The following is a 19946-nucleotide window of genomic DNA, read 5'->3' as shown; positions in this document are numbered from 1 at the left end:
TTTATTCATTTGACAGAGAGAGATCATAAGCAGGCAGGGGGTGGGGGAGCAGGTTCCTCGCTGAGCAGAGAGTCCGACGCAGGACCCAATCCCAGCACCCTGAGATCACAACCCGAGTTGAAGGCAGAGGCCCAACCCACCCAGGCGTCCCTAGGATACGAGCACTTTTAAATGAAAAGATCTCTATGGCCAAGGGCCCAACATCTAAAAGAAAATCTAAAAAAGGAAAAGATGACCAGAGATTTTAAGAGAAGACATTCTGACAAAGCCACTTTTAAGATAATCTTTAAAATAAACTGAATATTGTCACATGTGGCCCATGTTGCCCACTTTCTCCCATTCATTTACTCTCTTTTATCAGATCATTCATCTTTCTATGTATCAGTTTGCCCAGTGGAGGGGACATGGTGGTTTTATGTGAGATTTTGTGAATGTCACACACACAGGGGCAGGGCTTGAAAAAAAGCAACCTCTTTTTCCTTAGGGAGGAGATAGCCATTTTGGTTTTGAGTACAAAAAGAGGGGTAACTAACGAAAGGAAAGGAGAAAAGTGAAGAAAATAAGAGGCAAGAAAAGGAGAAGCTATGGATCCTGGAGGTTTTGCCATGACCAAAGACAAAGAGGAGAGTAAGTAAAGTCCACAAAATAACTAAAAGGACTAGATTCTTAATCTAGAGTCAATAAGTAGCCTTTGGGTGGAGGGGAGGGCTTTTGCAAATTTGTTTAATCTAACATTCTAAAACTTAAGAAATTCTAACCACCTCCCCCATCTCTAGAACTCACTGTTCTCTTCCTTAACTATAGGAATTCCTTGAGGTTCACTGTTTTCCATCAGCTTTCCTCTACTTCAGAGAGGTTTTTGTCATAACTTTTGCCTATATGAAAGAGGAAGCCTCCTTATACTTTGCTATAGTCCTGTTCTCTACACTAAAGTCTGTCCCTTTTGTGGGGACAGACTATAGGGCTGGCACAAAATGGCTGAAATGATTTTTTGCTCATGATAATTACTACCCACCCCCAGTCACCCCGTATATCCATGACAGTGAGCAGTAAAGAAACTGAGACAATGAATGTGGATACAAACTGCAGAGTGAGCATAAGAATGTGAAAAAGGATGGTATTTTAGGGGACAGGAACAACAGAGGGAGCAAAGGGATCTCTTTTAGGATCAGAGAGAGTGGGTGTATTCTTGAAGACAAAGAATAAGCAGTGTAGAAGAGACTGATAATAAAAAGAAAGCTAATTTTTTTAAAAAGATTTTTTATTTATTTACTGGACAGAGTGAGAGATCACAAGTAGGCAGAGCAGCAGGCAGAGAGAGGGGGAAGCGGCTCCCTGCTAAGCAGAGAGCTCGATGCGGGGCTCGATCCCAGGACTCCGGGATCCTGAGCTGAAGGCAGAGGCTTAACCCACTGAGCCACCCAGGCGCCCCTAAAAAGAAAGCTAATATTTATTGAATCAACAGGCGCAAGGCTTGAGATTAGGGAGATAATTAAGGGAATTATGAGGTCCATAATACTGAAGTGGGCTAGTTTTGGAGAAGAGGTAGGAAGAATAAGACAGACCATGTTTTATCTCAGAGACATGGCTCAAAATAACATGGCAACAAGTTCAGAAGGTTTTAGAAAAGTTAACAATGGTAAAAGTTTCTTTAACTAACTATAGATGCCATAAAACTGTGCCATCAAAAACCACACAGTAGTTTATCAGGGCATATCAAGAATCTTTTGATAGCCATATCAATCATTACATGATCTATAACTAAATATTTCAATGGACTAAAGAAAAGCCAAATGAATTTAAAAAGTTATCAATAAAACTAAATAGGTATCAATCAACCAAAAGGCAGACCAAATTCATTGAACTGAATTTTGCTGCACCATTGTTTATAATGTAAATAAGAGAAGAAACATACCCATGAAAAGATAAATTAAATGAATTTAACCATACTTGACTGCCTGATAAATCAATCTTTTAAAATATTAAAGCAAAACATAAATCTAGTTGACAAAATCTTAAGTACTCCTTGAAGTTTCTTTTCTTCCAAATATATGAGTCCTAAATTTAATGATAAGAGGTAGACAAGAAACTTTCCCGTTTTTTTCTGGGGGGATGGGGATAGAAACAGTGGGTCAGTGGCTACGTAGGGTATATGTTTGTTCAAACTGTGGATAGTGGGAAAGCTGAGGATAAATTTGAGAGAAGCAATCAATGTGTTAACTAGAGGGAAGAAATCAATCCCTTTGTTTACCAGACCTTCTCTTACGGTGATGTAAAAAAATACCAGTCATGGGGCGTCTGGGTGGCTCAGTGGGTTAAGCCGCTGCCTTCGGCTCAGGTCATGATCTCAGAGTCCTGGGATCGAGTCCCGCATCGGGCTCTCTGCTCAGCGGAGAGCCTGCTTCCCTTTCTCTCTCTCTGCCTGCCTCTCCATCTACTTGTGATTTCTCTCTGTCAAATAAATAAATAAAATCTTTAAAAAAAAAATACCAGTCATCAGGTAAAAAGTCATCTTTTTCATTAGCTTTGAAACTGACCCTGCAGATCTCTAGAAAGGAGTCCCTGAAAGAGGCAGATTTACTCTTTCTTCTACAATTAGTTTGAGGTCTTCACTTGTGTTATCAGGCTTCCTATCTACATATGAAAATTGCCAGTGGCTCTTTATAATAAGTACTATTTCTCTACAAAAAGGTTCAGACGATTTTCACAATGGCATGTCCCTTTTTTTGAGCAGTAATTCAAAGGCTGGAATGTGCAACTTGATCTCACATATTACTGAATTCTAATGTTGCTTATCTGGATTTTTTTTTTTTTTTAAAGATTATCAGCCCTATCCTAATGGTTCCTCTCCTCTTCTAACAATTTCAAAGTGCCCAGAAAATCCCTGACCAAGTTTCTAACTAAATGTTAAAATTAAATAACTAAATTAATTAGATCAGACAAACAGTAAACAAATAATTACAAGGCTCACTATTGTTTCTTGGTGATACTAACGATGTTTAATGTGAGAACTACAATAATTATCTACACAAATCCAAGACTACTTTGCCTTGGAACTGCCCAAGAGGGAGCATCACAATTTATACCAGTCACCCAAAAATGTCTGAATACATTTGTATATGACATTTATAGAAGTGATGTATTTTTAAAGTTATCTAGCAAAATGCTAGTATATTAAAAGTTCTGGTGATTAAAAAGAATAGGCCTTAATAACCTAAAAACCTTACATTATTGTAAGAATATAAAAATCAATCCATTCTTGGTGAAGTATAATAAATGTAGCATTACTATGAATTATTTTATCTAGCTAATAACCTTTTGAGGCATCTAAAAATGAGATTGCTAATATTTTCAATCCTGGGAAATTGAGTTTGTGTTTTCTGTATTCATTTATACTATGATTTTATATATCTCACCCTATTGTGGTGTTTATTTCCCTCCCTCCCTTCCTTCTTTCATCTTTCTGAAGTCAATTCATTTTTATAATCAGCATTTGGGAGCTGAAAGTGTCCTTGAATATTCTTTATTCCACTTTTTTTTTTTTTTTTTTTAAAGGGAGGAAACTCAGAGATATTACCTGGACCAAGATCTACAACTAGTTAAAAACTGAGAACTAGACTTTAGGTCTGACTTACCTCCTTTCATATGCAATACTGCATATCTTTATTACCCAGGCTATACATCATATACTACCAGTGGTCTGGTCTTCCTGGAAGTCTATCCGTCCAGAGCACACACAGAACTTTAAGATACTAGTTTATGACTGTTTGTTCCTACATCATTCCACATTCTTCCCAATAGTAAGGTCAAAGAAACAGAGTGGACAAAATAGTCTCAGAGAAAAATGACAATTAATTCTCATAAATAATTAATAGTTTAGAGCCTAAAATCTTGAATACAGTCAACATTTTTGTCATTAGTTCTTTAGCTACCTGAACTGACTTACCTGCCTCCTTTTAGTGTACTCAAGAATTTCCTTACATTCTCCCTGTCATTTTATGACCTAGAATAGTACAAGTTGCTTACCTAGAAAATTTATTCTTCTAGACTACTTATGAAATATTAAAGAATAATTTTGATATCAACTCCACTGATAAGTAAGAACAACTCCACTTCTTATTTACCAAAATAATCCACTTGTTTAAAACAAATTTCCTCAAGTCCATTGTTCTATAAAGGCCTTTTATAGTCATTTTCACTCAAAAGAACACACAAAAGGAAATAGGGATAGCCACATAAAAAGTTTACAGTTCAGCCTTTTTAAAAAAAAAAAAGCAGAGGGGCACTGCAAATTAGAACAGTTTATGAGTTTCACTATGTGACTTGATTCATATCCTACATATAAATCAAGAGTTTCTATTTTATGTAAATTTATCCTTGCTATTATAAATTATAATAAGTCTAAACCAAAAAACCCCAACTCAGGGTTTACAAGAACTTGAGAGTAATATCAGAAGAATCATAACCTCAGGTCACTGAAATACTGTAGCTAATTAATTAATTAATTTTAAAGGATTTATTTGTTTTAGGGAGAGAGAGAGAGAAAGAACATGAGGAGGAGGAGGAGGAGGAGAAGGAGAAGAAGAAGGAGGAGAAGAAGAAGAAGAAGAAGGAGGGAGACAGAGAGAGCGAGAGAAAATCTCAAGCAGACTCCACAATGAGTACGGAGTCTGATGTAGAGCTTGATCTCATGATCCTGAGATCATGACCTGGGCCAAAATCAAGAGTCAGATGCTTAACCCACTGCGCCTCTCAGGCACCCCCCCACTGTGGCCATTTTAGTTGTAGCTGAGGATGAGGCAGGCTGAAAGAAAATACTCAGGACGTAGAAAGGCAGATAAGAAGGTGGCTGACCATATTTATGTGTATCACTATTCTATAACAGGAAAATTGGTTTAAAATTCATTGCTACAAAGATCATGGAACCTCCTAATGATGATAAATAATGATTTATAAGAACTTAAAAAGTTTTTAATTCCATACAATAAATTTTGTAAATAAGTAATCTACTGCTTTCAAATGAAGGAAGTATAACCCTTTGATGAACTGGGATTCTAGAACACTTGCTTTAATTGTTCACCCCCAACTTATTTTCAATTCCATTTTCATCACTTCCTACTCTGTAACATACACTTACACTCTTTTAAAAATCTGATTCTTTTCTTACCTTTTCTTTTTTTTAAAGATTTTATTTATTTATTTGAGAGAGAGACAGCACAAGTTGGAGGGGCAGAGGGAGAGGGAAGAGAGAGAATCTCAAGCAGGCTCTATGCTAAGCATGGAGCCTAACTTGGGGCTGGATCCCAGGACCCTGAGATCATGACCTGAGCTGAAATGAAGAGTCAGATTGGAACCGACTGTACCACCCAGGCACCCCTTTTTTCCCTATTTTTTTGTTTTCTCTATTTTGGTCCTTTTTTCAATTTGCTTTGTGGAAGCTCTTTACTATTTCATCTGCTTTCCTCATGTGCAGATACTCTTACCCTTTACCCCAAGACATCCAATTTGCCCGAATTTGCATGGTGCTCTCTGGCAGCCCCACATATCCTATGTTAACTTTCATTAGAGAGTTAAATAGGCCCAGCCAATAAGCCACCACTCCTCTATATCTCCCCACAAAACTACCAATCTCTCAGATAACCCAGCTGAGTAGTAAAACAGTAAACTCTTTAAACTAAATCATACTAATGTTTTGATAATCTTTACTCACCTTTGCTCAATTGCCAACTTGTCCTGCCCTTGGGGGACAATGTTTGCTAAAGTAACTTTACTTGGTAAAATTTCATACAAGTTAGGTAGAGAACTGGTATTGGGAGTGTGTAGTGGGATTAACTGGAAACTCACATTTAAACACAGAAAGCAATCTATTTCCCAATTTTTCCAGCCTTGGAATAGGCAAGGAATTGGTGAATAAAGAAAACAATGATCCCTATTGGAATTTCCTGATTCTACCTGCTTAAGGTCTGATTCAGTTCATGTCCCATCTTTGAGATCCAGTGACTGAAGAAAAAGAGGGTGTGCCAAAGGTATGTCTAGGTTTCCAATGTCTAGATGCAGACAGTATTAGTCAGGGGGTCCCAGAACACTGAAGCCCCAGTGGCAGAAAAATGAGACATCTGATAATCTGACTTGTGGATCCAGAAGGTCAAAATGATCTCCAAGGTTTCTGTTCATTCTCTTTTCCTCCTCTAGCTGATCATAGAAATACTTGTTTTAATTATATGAGTATAATACTAATTATTATTTATAGCTAATTACTCATGGCACAGTAATAAACATCAAAGTGCAGTTAGCATTGTTAAGCTTTTTTCAATTGAAGCTTTACTTCAATACAACCCTATGTTTTACTCAAGTGTTTAATCTTCATGGTCCTAGTCAAAGGGTAGGTTTACCTTGCTAATTAAAACAACACCAGGGGTGCCTGGATGGCTCAGTCAGGCATCTGCCTTTGGTTCAGGGCATGATCCCAGAGACCTGGGGTCAAGCCCCCTGTCTGGCTCCCTGCTCAGCGGGGAGCCTACTTCTCCCTCTCCTCCGGGCTTGTGCTCTCTCGTTATCTCTGTCTCTCTCTTTAAAACAAAAAACAAAAACAAACAAAAAAAGCCAACACTAACAGCAACTAGAAGAACACTAGAAATGTCTAATAAATATTTGTTGCATGAATCAATTTGTCTCTCTCTTTAAAACAAAAAACAAAAACAAACAAACAAAAAAAGCCAACACTAACAGCAACTAGAAGGAACACTAGAAATGTCTAATAAATATTTATTGCATGAATCAATACTATGTTTACTTAAAAGTGGCCTATGTCACTCAAACATTCATTAAGTACCTACTACATGCAGACAGTGAATTATCTTTATTTCTTTTGGGGGGAATTAGTATAGACCATGAAAATTTGTGAGGATGGGGGAGTGTTTACAGCAGAACTTCAATAACACCCTCCCACCCCTAGAGTTTCCTATTTCTGGACTCTCTCTAGCTATACAACCAATTGGGTGACTGATTCTCCTTTTTTCAAGCTCTTGTATTACCCCATTTTATTCTGATCATTCATTAAATGCTATTAAATAATATGTGCTTTGAAATCGCATCTGCACAACAGTTACAAATTTGCCTTGGTAAATTAGATAATCATTTGGAAGCACTGATCCAAAATCATAATATAGAGGATCAAATATAACAACATCAAATATCACTTCTTTCCGGGACAGCTGTGTCCATACACAGAAATACCATTCAAGTGTAATACTGATGTAGAAGGAAAGGGAGAAAGTACTACAGGAGATTATAGCTCAGTTTCAGAATGGCTGCGAGGACAGGGCATTTTAATACTTAAAAAAGAAGGGTCATATTTCAAAATGATGGTACTTTCAATTTAATACATTTAGTTTTATGGAAAATAATTTCAAGGACATATTTACAGAGTTCATTTGGATAAACACAAAGACTCATGTACATCCTTTTAACTAATATGCAGAGTCACAGAAACACTTGGAACTATACAGATTGCATACTACATCTACACACACCACTACCAAATATATACACATTCTTTAAATCCTCAAAGATACATATGGAAATTCAGACATACAGAGAATCATAGTTATGTCTGATATTCTGGGAAATATAACAATTTGAAATGTCAAAATAAAATAATCTTCATACCTTTTAAAAATCTTATATATATCAGACATGTATGAATAAAGCTCAAACCAAATATTCTTCTTCAAATTGAGCCTTTACATTAAAGGTATGTGTCACAGCTGAAGTTAAAAACTTTAGAGACTTTTAAGGATGTTAAGATTAGCCGATTCTATTAGTTTGCAATATGAAAACTGCCCATTCATAAAACTCTTTGTAATATTTTTAAGACTATATTCTAAAATCTAAGCCAATTTATTTTCATGTCCCTTTGTCTTATGAGTATAATTTATTAGAAAATAGGAAAATAGCATTTACCAGGTCATGATTCATTATATTGCAATAAGCTCAGAACCACAATGCACAATAAAATACCATTTCACATCCACTAGGATGCTTATTTTAAGAAGAAAAAGAAGAGGAAGAGGAAAAAAAATTATTGGCAAGGATATGAAGAAATTGGAACTCTTGTACCTTGCTGGTGAGAATGTAAAACATGCAAAACTACTGTGGAAAATAGATTGGCAGTCCTCAAAAAGTTAAACACAGAATTACCACATGACTCAGCAATACCCAAAAGAATTCAAATGAAGTATTCAAAAAAATATACTTGTACACAAATGGTCTTAGCAACACTATTCACAATAGCCGAAAGGAGAAACAAACCAAATATCCATCAACAGATGACAGATAAACAAAAATGTGGTGTATCCATCCATACACTATGGACTGAATGTTTGCATCTCCCTAAGATTCATATGCTTACACCCTATTCCCCAGTGTAATAGTATTTGGAAATGGGGCCTTTAAGAGGCAATTAAGATCATGAGGGTAGAACCCCCATGAATGGGATTAGTGGCTCTGTAAGAGAAACAAGAGAGGTAATCTCTTTCTACCATAAGCACACAGTAAGAAAGCACCGGTTTGCAAACCATGAAGTAGGCCCTCATCAGACATCAAATTTACTAGCACCTTAATCCTGAACTTGCCAGCCTTCAGAACTCTGAGAAATAAATATTTGTTGTTTAAGCCACATAATCTCTAGTGTTTTGCTATAGCAGCCTGTACTGGTCAAGACATAATACAGTGGAATATTATTCAGTCATGAAAAGGAACAAAATACTAATATACTACTATGACATGGATGAACCTTGAAAACATTATGCAAAGTGAAGAAGCCATATACAAAAGGTCACATAATATATTATTTCATTTATATAAAATATCCAGGATAGGTTAAGTCCAGAAGCAGGAAGCACATTGGTGGTTGCCAGGGATTGGAGGAGTTAAAGGGAACGGACTGCCTAAAGGGTATGGAGTTTTCCTTAGAAGCAATGAAAATGTTCTGGAACTTGATTGAGGTGGTAGTTGTACAAACTGTGAATATACTAAATAAACTGAACTGTTTACTTTAAAATGGCTCATCTTATGTCATACGAATTTTATCTGTTTTCAAAAGAGCTTAGAAATCCATAGAAAAACAAACTTCGTTGTTTTAAAATTTTATTTTCTTTAGTAATAATGAAAAATTATCAGCCAGTGACTAAAGAATCAAATGTAGTTATTTCAAAATTGGTACACACAAACAATGAAACAGAATCCTGGATTTTTAAATCTGATTAAATAAAATGCTTAAATAATATCTCAATTTTGATCAACACATACAGGTGCATTATAGAGTATGTACCTAGTATGTCTGTATATAAGAAAAATTATTCTTCAAAATGTATCCACAGTAAATATCTATTGTGTCTAGGGTTCTACCAAGTTGCTTATTTGACAAAAGGCTTCCTTGATCCATGTATTTTGAAAAAAAAGTACTTATCAGAGAAGATATTTAGTGTGAATAAAACCCCAACCAGTGTCGGTTTGGGAACTCTTAAGTTCACCTGACAGAACTTGTTTAAAAAAAAAAAAAAAAAAAAAAAAGGAGAGACAAATTTAACATTAACTTAGTAGTTTCTGATGCCAAGATTCCACAGTTGCGAGTGCTGCATGTCACTACATACAGAGCATTTTAGAGACCACTTTAAAAAGCAACTGAGTAGATAGTTAAATGTACAGATAATAAACAGATATCTATAGTACAAAATCAAAATAAAAAACCTTGTGAAAATGGATACTTGTAGAATTTTCAGTGGTGGCCTCATATAGATTCAAAAACTGCTTCATATAAAAAAATTAATGATAGTTCAAAATGTAGCTCTACTGATAACAAAGATACAGATGTAAAAGACGCATATATAAAGTATTAATAAGGGTGCCTGGGTGGCTCAGTTTGTAAAAGCAGCTTTCTTTGGCTCAGGTCATGATCCCAGGGTCCTAGAATCAAGCCCTGCGTTGGGCTCCCTCTCCCTGCCTGCTGCTCTGCTTACTTGTTTTATCTCTGTTAAATAAATAAATAAATAAATAATTTTTTTTTTTTAAGTATTAATGAAACTGTTTTATGAAATTTGAGAAGTAAAAAAGTAAAGTTCCTGAATAAATTTAATTTTATGCAGAATAAATTTAATTTTATACAAAGCAGAATTTTAAATACATTTAAGTTAACCAAAAGAAACCTTTTTGGGATATCCTTTTTTTTTTTTTAGAATTTATTTTTATTTATTTGACAGAGAGATCACGAGTAGGCAGAGAGGCAGGCAGAGAGAGAGGGAGAGGAGGAAGCAGGCTCCCTGCCGAGCAGAGAGCCCAACGGAGGACTCGATCCCAGGACTCTGAGATCATGACCTGAGCCGAAGGCAGAGGCTTAACCCACTGAGCCACCCAAGCACCCTATTTGGGATATTCTTAATGGGAGAGTATATATATATCCAAGGATTATCAGTATATGCATTAAAGAAGAGCAATACCATAAAATCTTATAGTGATTAATTTGGATGCTAAAAGTGATTATTTGGGGACTATGATTTTAATTTTCTCTGTACTTCTTTTGCATTTTCAACATTATCCTCAATGTGTATATACTACTCTTGATTAAAACAAAGCTGTAAACATTGAAAATAAAACTTACTTTCTTAATGACACAAAATCATAGAATCTTTGCTCTAGAAGAGTCTATCCTATAGGCAAAGTGTAATAATTCTATCTGTAACTTTGACATCATCCAGCTTTTTCCTGATATAAAATTTGGTATTTTAGAAAACAAACAAACCTGTTCCACTGTTAAACAAGTGAAAACTTCACTGATTCATCAATAATTTTATTTATTAAACTAAAGAAATTTATTTATTAAATTAATAAATAATTTTATTTATTAATAGATAAATGATATATATTTATTTATAGATAAATATATTTATCTGTATCTATATAGATAGATATGCCAGGGGCCAAGGTTTGTAGAATAAATTCAAATATGTACTGTTCTCTAATTTTCTGCTACTACTGTTTTCAATTTTATAATCAGGAGAAAGAATACAGGTCTACACCTTTCTTTAGAAGATAACCTATGAGGTATTTTAGACACCTGTCAAGAGTTCCTTAAGTCTTCATTTTTCCGGGATCTACTGTCTATTCTGTTCCTTTGTATATCCTACCTGCCATTCATTAACATCTTAAAAAGGCATAGCCAGAATCTAAAACAACATCCCAAATGATTTCCGATCTGCCCTAAGTAGTCAGAATTAATCCCAGAATATCTGAAAATTTTTCTTTATGAATGCAGTTTAAGACCACATCAGCACTGCTAGTAGTTACATGTTATTGACCACTCCAGAATATAGTTAATGGAATCATCCAAGTCTATTGTACTAGCAACTCACGTCTTCTAAATCTACTGCTTAAGCAATGCATTTTCCCCACTTTGAATTTTAGAAAAGTTTAAATATGGGAGGAAAATTCATCTTAGAATAAAGGAAATATATCTATTTCTTGGTCACAGAAAGCTCTCCATCTCCTTTTTATATTTCTAGCTTGACTAAGCAGCCTAATCAATCAATTGACTATTTACTGCTTATTTTATCTATAGTAAATGGTACACTTTTAATGTTCCATTTATGTAGAAAATCTCTGCATCAAAGCAGTGCAGTTGATTAAATGAATCACTTAGGGTCTTAGAGAGGAAAGAAAAGTGAACACAAAAGTGATTAAGAAATAATGATTCTTCTGGTCTAGAAACCACAAGTACACAAACTCCATTTTTCCTCAACATTTCTCAGTAGCATCAATGGTGCCAAGCCCCAGAAGGCAAGGGAATTTCTCTATCTACATCCCTTATATAATTTCTAAGAGAGAGAGTTCTAGAATTCCAGTTTTCCTTCTGTTTATAAGATATCCGACTTTATACAAATATAGCCACAAATTTATTTCCAGGTTTAAAAAAATCTGACATAGGGGCGCCTGGGTGGCTCAGTGGGTTGAGCCACTGCCTTCGGCTCAGGTCATGATCTCGGGGTCCTGGGATCGAGCCCCACGTCGGGCTCTCTGCTCGGCAGGGAGCCTGCTTCCCTTCCTCTCTCTCTGTCTGCCTCTCTCTCTACTTGTGATCTCTGTCTGTCAAATAAATGGATAAAATCTTAAAAAAAAAAAAATAAAAAAAAATAAAAAAATCTGACATAAATTCTTGGGAAGCAAGAAATGCTAACATTCTAAGTTTCAAACACAAATTTGTAAGTTAAATTGTACATTAGTCTATATAATTTCTCATGTGTCAAGATTTATTATAATCTGCCAAAAATGAAAGAAGCTATGGTTATTGGAAAAATTTTATCTGCCCCTATGTTGTTCAAAACCATACAAGTAGTAGCCTAATAATTGGTTAAAAGGATGTTCACCTACCTGTATAAGTACTTAATATGCCCACTTTAGTCCTACACAGATTTCAACTAAAAGAATATCACCTAACACACATATGTAGCTTCCTCAGAAATGGTTAAAAATAGGGGCACCTGGATGGCTCAGTGGGCTAAGCCTCTGCCTTCGGCTCAGGTCATGATCTCAGGGTCCTGGGATGGAGCCCTGCATCAGGCTCTCTGCTCTGCAGGGAGCCTGCTTCCCCCTCTCTCTGCCTGCCTCTCTGCCTACTTGTGATCTGTCAAATAAATAAATAAAATCGTAAAAAAAAAAAAAAAAAAAGAAAAGAAAAGAAATGGTAAAAAACAGAACTAAGTATTTGGAATTACCTTGAGTGGTGAAGTTGAAGAGTGCAGGTGTGTCTCGCCCATTTGGTAGTTTGACATTTGGGTCCCTTAATTCGTCAAAAAATGAATGTGCACAAGCTTCCAGTGGTGTCAATCGGGCAGTTGGTGTATACTCCAGCAGACGGCTACACAGTGCAATTGCCTCTGGTGGAGTCCGGGGTCGGAAGACCTGCAGCACAAAAAAAGGGCAAAGAACAATTAATGCTTTATTGTAAGAATTGTAGCAAATTATCCTTTGAGTATGAGTTAATTCCCACCACATACAACATGGCTGCATTTGTGAAAGGAACCTTCTAGACTGAAAAGAATTAACGGCATATAATTCACCACACTGGGGTAAACAGCTAATTACAAACTATATGAGAAAAGTTCTGAGAAAAAACTAGGGGAAATTTTTTTAAAAATCTGCATTTGTTCATAAAGCAGTACAATTAAATATGTACACAAAATACAATATGATAGGCACAAGAAAAGGGATGGGTTCTGGAAGTAAGCACAACTAGAAGAATATTAAAATTTTCTAAAAGTTTTGACTACTGTGGTGGTTGCCTCTTGTGTGTGATTTTTGCAGAACAATTTTCAGTAATGGACAGCACTACTCAAATCTGGCCATCAATATTTTCTGAAAAAGGAAAACTATTTACAATAGGTCTAGAAATGCTAATGCTTTGGTATTATCTTTTCAATAAACAGCATCTATCTGATTTGAAGAAATTCTTGAATAACCAGAGTTAAAACTGTTTTCTCAAAGAATAGCTGTATGTATTACATACAGCTTACATGGCCAGATTACCCTCATTTGAATGAATATTCTCAGGTCTTAATTAGGGAGAAAGAAATGTACTTTTCATTAGTACAAATATTTCATTAGGAGCCATTATGTCAGAAAAAGTCAACTGAAGGCTGTGTTTAAGCAAGAAGCAAATAAATTAGTTTCTAAAAAAAAAAAAAACCAGAAAGCTTTCTACACATCTATGTCTTAAAACTCCAAATCTATATATAAAACTATGAAAATAACTGTTTTAAATTATGGACAGCTGAAGAATAAAAGTAGAAAGGGGACAACAGAAATAAACTAAGTAGATGGACAGAAAGCCTCTGAAACTAAAGAAAAATGAAATATATATCCCTTGATATGGGAAAAGCAATCAAACAGAAGATGTGGTAGTGGTAGTAGACAGACATATAAATAGAGGCAGACGTATATAAAGGGAGGGAAATAGTGAGGGAAGGACATGTAGATTGTGAGGAGGATGAAGTAAGGTTTCCTAACGAGAATGGCTCATGTAACATCTGACTATCACTTAGGCTGAAGATAGCAGAACTAGTTACTACTATAGAGCTTACTTTTCAAGAGACAATATAAGAGTACTTTCTAAAGTGAAAACCTTATTTTTCTTTGTTTTTACACAAAGTTTATTACTACTATTTTCCATGGAAATTGAGAAATTGATCCTAGGATCCTAGGAATTTATTTCTGAACAGCAAAGAACTTATTTGACTATATTAGAAAACCCTCTGTACGATCAAAAATTGCTTTATCTTTATTCTTCTGAGTGATCTGACTCACCTCAGTCAAGGAAACCTTAAAGGTACTGTATTATTTGAAATGTTTAGATCTTCCACTGTTCTTGGTCATTTTTCCCTCTCTTGTTTCCTAGCCAGGTCCATATAATCAAATTCCGAATGTAAAAGAAAATAATCAGTGGGAAAACTCTGAAAATTTTTCACAAAAATATTAAGCATTACTGACATTATTTTATCCCAGAGAGCTGTTTGTATTTATTTCACAGCATGTGGATTTATTTTGCTAGCTAGTCTAAGGGAAAATGCTTTTGCACCAATATGGGACTGTATAAGTAGAATTAAAAGTACCACCAAAAGTAGAAATATCTCCTGAAAACATTCAAATGTAGGGTAGCTGAACAGTGAATGTATTTTAAGTGAAGAAATTTCATGTTACATTAATGAGGATTTTGCATTAAAGTTATTAATAAACTAGTATTGTAAACTTATCTCTAATTATTTAAAAAAATCATCCACATTCATTTGGTATCTTACGGCTACAAGCAACCATCCATGTTGGTACTAAGACACCTATTAGTCAATTTTGCCAGGGAATCCTAACTCATGGAATCAAAGAGTTAAAAACAATAAAGAAGACTTCATTCTAAGAGGCCACATTAAAATCAAGACTTAATCTGCCCTTTAAAAAGAATCCATTATTATTTTAAACCCTTTGAGAAATTTCTGATGAGCGAAGCCTTGGTTTAGTACTCTATGGATAAAGGTTAACTGGGAAATTATGGGGAGTCAAAGCCCAGTGTCTTCCAAAGTTCAGATTTGTGACCATAATATAGGGTGTAGAAGCATGCAACTTTAAAAAATTTCAGGCCAAACTAGAAAATAGCTCTTCTAAATTATCTTTGTGTTTAAAGAGAAGGAAACCAGTAACAACTGAAATATGGCTTTTAATAATGAAGCTTCTAATGCCATTTTATTCCTTACTCATTTAAATTGTTTAACACTCAGAACCTTTAGTTCTATGCATCTTTGTTAATATTTATTCTTGAAAAAATAATTTTTAAACTCCACAGTTCCTCACTTCTAGATGTAAATAAATCACTCAGGAGACTGACAATCTAAATATACCATAAGTAAAACCTATCTCAGAGGGTGGATGGAAAGAAAAAAAAACACCACAGCTATCCTACATTGTTTTTACTTTTACATTTCTAGAATGAATAATGGTTTGCCCTTTCTAAAAAAAAGTTTTCCCCCTAGTTTTATAGACCTGCCCTGAAATTTTGGGGAAAAAAAAATTAAGTACATACCCGTACTCCTGAGGTGAAATGTCCTGTTCCTGACGAATCCTAAAGATGATAATGCAGTGAAATAATCCAAACAGGGGAAGTCAATCCAAAAGAGAATAGTCCAGCAAGGAAAAATATATCCAGTGTTATAAGAAATCCATGGTGTGGGGGGGGGGACATAGAAAATGTTTATACAGTTATAAACTTTAAACATCAGTCTCCACAGTAGCAAGTCCAAGTTTTAAAAATTATTTCACCACAGTGTATGCAAAAAAATTTGATTGCGCAATGGTGAGGCACAATAAAGAAACATTTTAATTTTATTATGTTCCAATGCCAGTGCGTTTATTAAAAAAATACAAAACCAAAAAAAGTTAAAATCAAAATTAAATCTAGAAGTAAACTTCCCAAAGTAAAGTGTTTGGTCTTCTACGACCTGGATTCATCATCCATTGACATGGCTGGGAGGGGGCATATTAGCCTGCTTTTACAGACATCAGTTCCCAATGTGCTAATTTTTATCTATTAATGTATTCCAGTTAGACAGTATAAACATTTTTTGCTTAATTATTAGTGATGAGAGGAAAGTAATAAATAGATTTAATTTATATTACTACAGATTTCAAGCCAGATATTTTCAATTTGTGTGAGCTAAGAAGGATCAGGCCACCGCGGATTATTCTCCATTTTGGATTGACTTCCCTGCTAAAAGAGGTTTGCTGACATTCTCATTATTTTAGGATTCTTCAGGCAATTGACATATCACTCAGGAGTGCGGGTATAACTTACTTTTTCTATTGTGGGCTTTGCCCCCTCATACCCTTGCACCCATTACTTAGTTAAAATAAATAAAGAACATTCTTTCCTTTTTTGGAAAAACTCACTGAAAAAAAATCCTACATCTTTGAGCACTACAAATTCAACACAGTTCCATGTGCAGTTATGCCCAATTCACCCACCAAAAGCTAAACAAAAAATATATACAATAAACAATACAACTAAGGGACAGTCACAGTTACAGGTGACATGCATAGTAATGTACACCAACACCTAGGCACAACGGAGCCAAATATGCAAGGGAGGTAGTAGGATCTATTATGTCTAGGTATTGAGAACAAAAAAATGGCAGAACTCACCAGTAGCTGTGAATTCCCTTGGCTATTCTAAGAGAATTTAACATTCTTTTAGGATAGTTTCCAGTGGGGGAATTAATATTTTGCAAAAATAAATAATCCGCGGATTACTTTTAGTCTGCAGACTAAAATTTAGTACACGGATTAAAATCCGGCCCATCAGAATTAAAATCTCTCATGAACTAGAACACAATCAGGTGGACAAAAATAGAAAGCGAGACTAAAAAAACTGAGAGCACAAAGTAAGACTCAACTGGGCCAACTAACAGTTAGTGCGCAGACTAAATATGGCCAGCCAAGTATGTTAGCAAGGCCATGAAGAGCCCAAAACACCCTCTGTAAAAACTAAAAACAAAAATAAATAAATAAAAATAAACAGAACAAAGCAAAAAATAAATAAATAAACAAAAGAAAGGAAGAGAACAGAAAGGAAAAATTGAAAAGAACCAAAACACTGACATGAACTTTTAAGTGATTCAAATACTACCTCACCTGTGCAGCAACTCATTTTCTTATATTGAAACAAACTGTCACCACAAATACTAGTCCATAAAAGAAACTAACAGAAACAATTCATTTTTCAAAAAGAAAGTCTCTGTGGTATCGAACAAATGCAAATGAGTCCTTAAATGAAGAATTATTCAAAATAAATTTGCATTTGGATAACTCAAAAATGACAGAGGCAATTTTTCCCTTACATGGCCTAAGATAGACTTTAGCTCTCAAATATCAAATTTCAATCTGGAGCTAACTGTTGCGAATGAATCTTAGGCCTTTTAAAATTACCATTTATAAGCAGTCATATATACGATATCAAGGCCTACAGCTGATTGCCACAGCATCAGCTCTCAACAATTCTACTGTATTAAACAGCCAACCAGAGCAATGTAGAAATGTCTATGGGCAATGATAATCCACGCAGAACACAGAACAAGTGCTGTGCCTGTTCTGAGCAGCTCCTTCTTCCTAGATTTCACTGTGATAAATGTACAACCCAGACACCGTTCTCTGGTTATACACAAAACACACAAGCACCCAGTGTTAAAAACTGATAAACCATGAACTTCTAAGGAGCAACCCCAATGCTGGCTCTCAAGTAATCTATTAATCATCTAAAATTATTTGCAATTTGTAGACCTAATAAGGATTAAAAGTGAGATGATGCCATGGATTTGTTGAATAGTTATGTTAATTACCCAGATTAAGTAGATACAGAAAGAACTTAAGTCTACTAAAGAGCTGATATATGGTACATAATTCATAAGAGGCACAAACATCCCTTCCTTAGTCACAACAGAGCCAACATTCAATAAATTTCACCTGTACTTATTAAAAGGCTTACTGATTTTTTCTGAGCTCTATTACACGTAAATAATACATGTGTTGATATCAACATTTAACTATGCAATGTAATTTTTTCCTATGACTTCATTCACTGATAAAACAGTACTGCAGGCTTACATAAAAGTATGATTTACCAAATGTCCACTTACTCAATTTAATCTCTTATGGTCAGACTGACCTTCTTAGGAAAGTAGAACATTTTCTTTCACCCACACCTCCTCATCTTAAGGGACAGTCCTCTGGGCTACAACAATTCCTGACCTTACCAACATCTAAGCAAATCTAAATCCTCTTTCAACAGCCCACCCCACCTAGTCCTTCTTCATCTTTAAGAGGCTTCCTTTCTAATTCCACCACCCCCGCTGGAGATCTGACTTATACCTACAGCATGTGAAACACTTGAATACTTAGAGCACACAATCAAGTATGTAGTTATATGTTATATTACTGAATACTTGCTTCGACAAAGTCAGTTATATCACCTGTAAGCTTTTCAAAAACAAGGGCTATATAGTGTACTTCTTCTGCGTCCTTTATAGTATCTGAGTATCTGGCACAGTGCTGGGTACATAGGAGATACAGATTTTAAGAAAGTAGACTTTCGCTTTTTTTCTTTTGCTTTTTTAATCCACCCCCAACCCTATCCCTCTGCTCCCCACAAGTGACCTGGAAACTTATGCCTAAGCATTCTTTTTTACATTATTTCTCTTACACGGGGATTGGCCACCCTAATGGCTAGATTTTAAAGTGCATAGTTTCCAGCAAAGAAATGGGGAGTGTAGCCAGTGCAACTAGGAAAGTGAGGAAATCTACTCACATAGGAAAATAAATGTTAGACACGGAAAAGTGATTATTCTAACACTAATAAAGATGTAGGTGGAAAATTCATTAGAGAATATAGTGTATTTAATGAGACAAGTGATAATGGATTAGTAGAATGTTCAGGGCAGAGGTAAGTTAAGTAATAATATAGAAACTAATTTACCTAAGCAATGGAACAAAACAGATGAGTACAATCTTGGGAACCAGTAGAAGTCCCAACATAGTTTTATGCTTTCTGAAGTACATGTAAGCAAAACCAAAAAAGGCTCATCAAGTTTACCCACAAAAAAGAAGTCTGACAATTTTTGTTTTGTGCTCTTTCGACCCCTCCGAAGGCATTTTTATTTTTAAAAAAAGTTTTTAAAGACTTATTTATTTGAGAGAAAGAGAATCTTCAAACAGATTCCCTGCTGAGCATGGAGTCCAATGCAGGGCTCTATCTTACAACCCATGAGATCACTAAGATCAACCGACTGAGCCACCAGCTGCCCTGAGGGCATTTTTAAAAGTATAAATATGTAAAATTGAAACACAACGTTTACCAAGTGAAAAATATTGTACTCGAAGGCTCAGAAAAAAAGGTAAGATTATAAAGAAAGTCTTAAAAAATTAGTAGGAAAAAATACACAAGTATAGCACAGTTTTATGTTTAGTTTTAAACACAGAGAATAATAAACATAATCTGTCCAGTCTAGTCTGGTACCTTAACAACTGAAATGACCTCAACCTCAATTTTCTAATTTCTCTTAGCTAGTTGTAAACAGTACTAAATTCATTAATTTTCAAGTATGTGGACAGTGTTCTAAGAAATTGGGTATATAAGGACTGGCTTGTGGATACTGGTTTCTAGGATACTTAAATAATAATCCATGGTTTCACATATCCCATATTCATTTAGCTATTAAATAAACTTATTGTGTATGCCAAAAACTTAGTAACAAACATTTTGAAGTAACTGATATCCATCCCATTATAACCACTATGAAAAAGAAATTAGGAAATGCTATAATGCATGTGGCATGACTTGGAAGGTATTTTAAGAGTCATCT

General features: G+C 35.1%; 1 protein-coding gene across 3 annotated transcripts in view; it reads right to left on the bottom strand.

Moving 5' to 3' along the window:
* GSK3B (glycogen synthase kinase 3 beta) overlaps positions 1 to 19946 on the bottom strand; it is a 210944-nt gene that overhangs the window by 16186 nt on the left and 174812 nt on the right. For 2 of the 3 annotated variants that reach the window (XM_059391873.1, XM_059391871.1), the window contains exons 9-10: positions 15620 to 15658; positions 12768 to 12954 (exon numbers count right to left, since the gene is read on the bottom strand). In XM_059391873.1, coding sequence (XP_059247856.1) covers positions 12768 to 12954; positions 15620 to 15658 — 226 coding nt within the window. The remainder of the gene's footprint in view (positions 1 to 12767; positions 12955 to 15619; positions 15659 to 19946) is intronic. The other variant, XM_059391872.1, reaches the window with a different exon arrangement.

The sequence above is a fragment of the Mustela nigripes genome, chromosome 2 (genome assembly GCF_022355385.1).
Source record: "Mustela nigripes isolate SB6536 chromosome 2, MUSNIG.SB6536, whole genome shotgun sequence".
NCBI lineage: Eukaryota > Metazoa > Chordata > Mammalia > Carnivora > Mustelidae > Mustela > Mustela nigripes.
The sequence above is the reverse complement of the archived record's forward strand: the minus strand, read 5'-3'. Positions and strand labels throughout refer to the sequence as shown.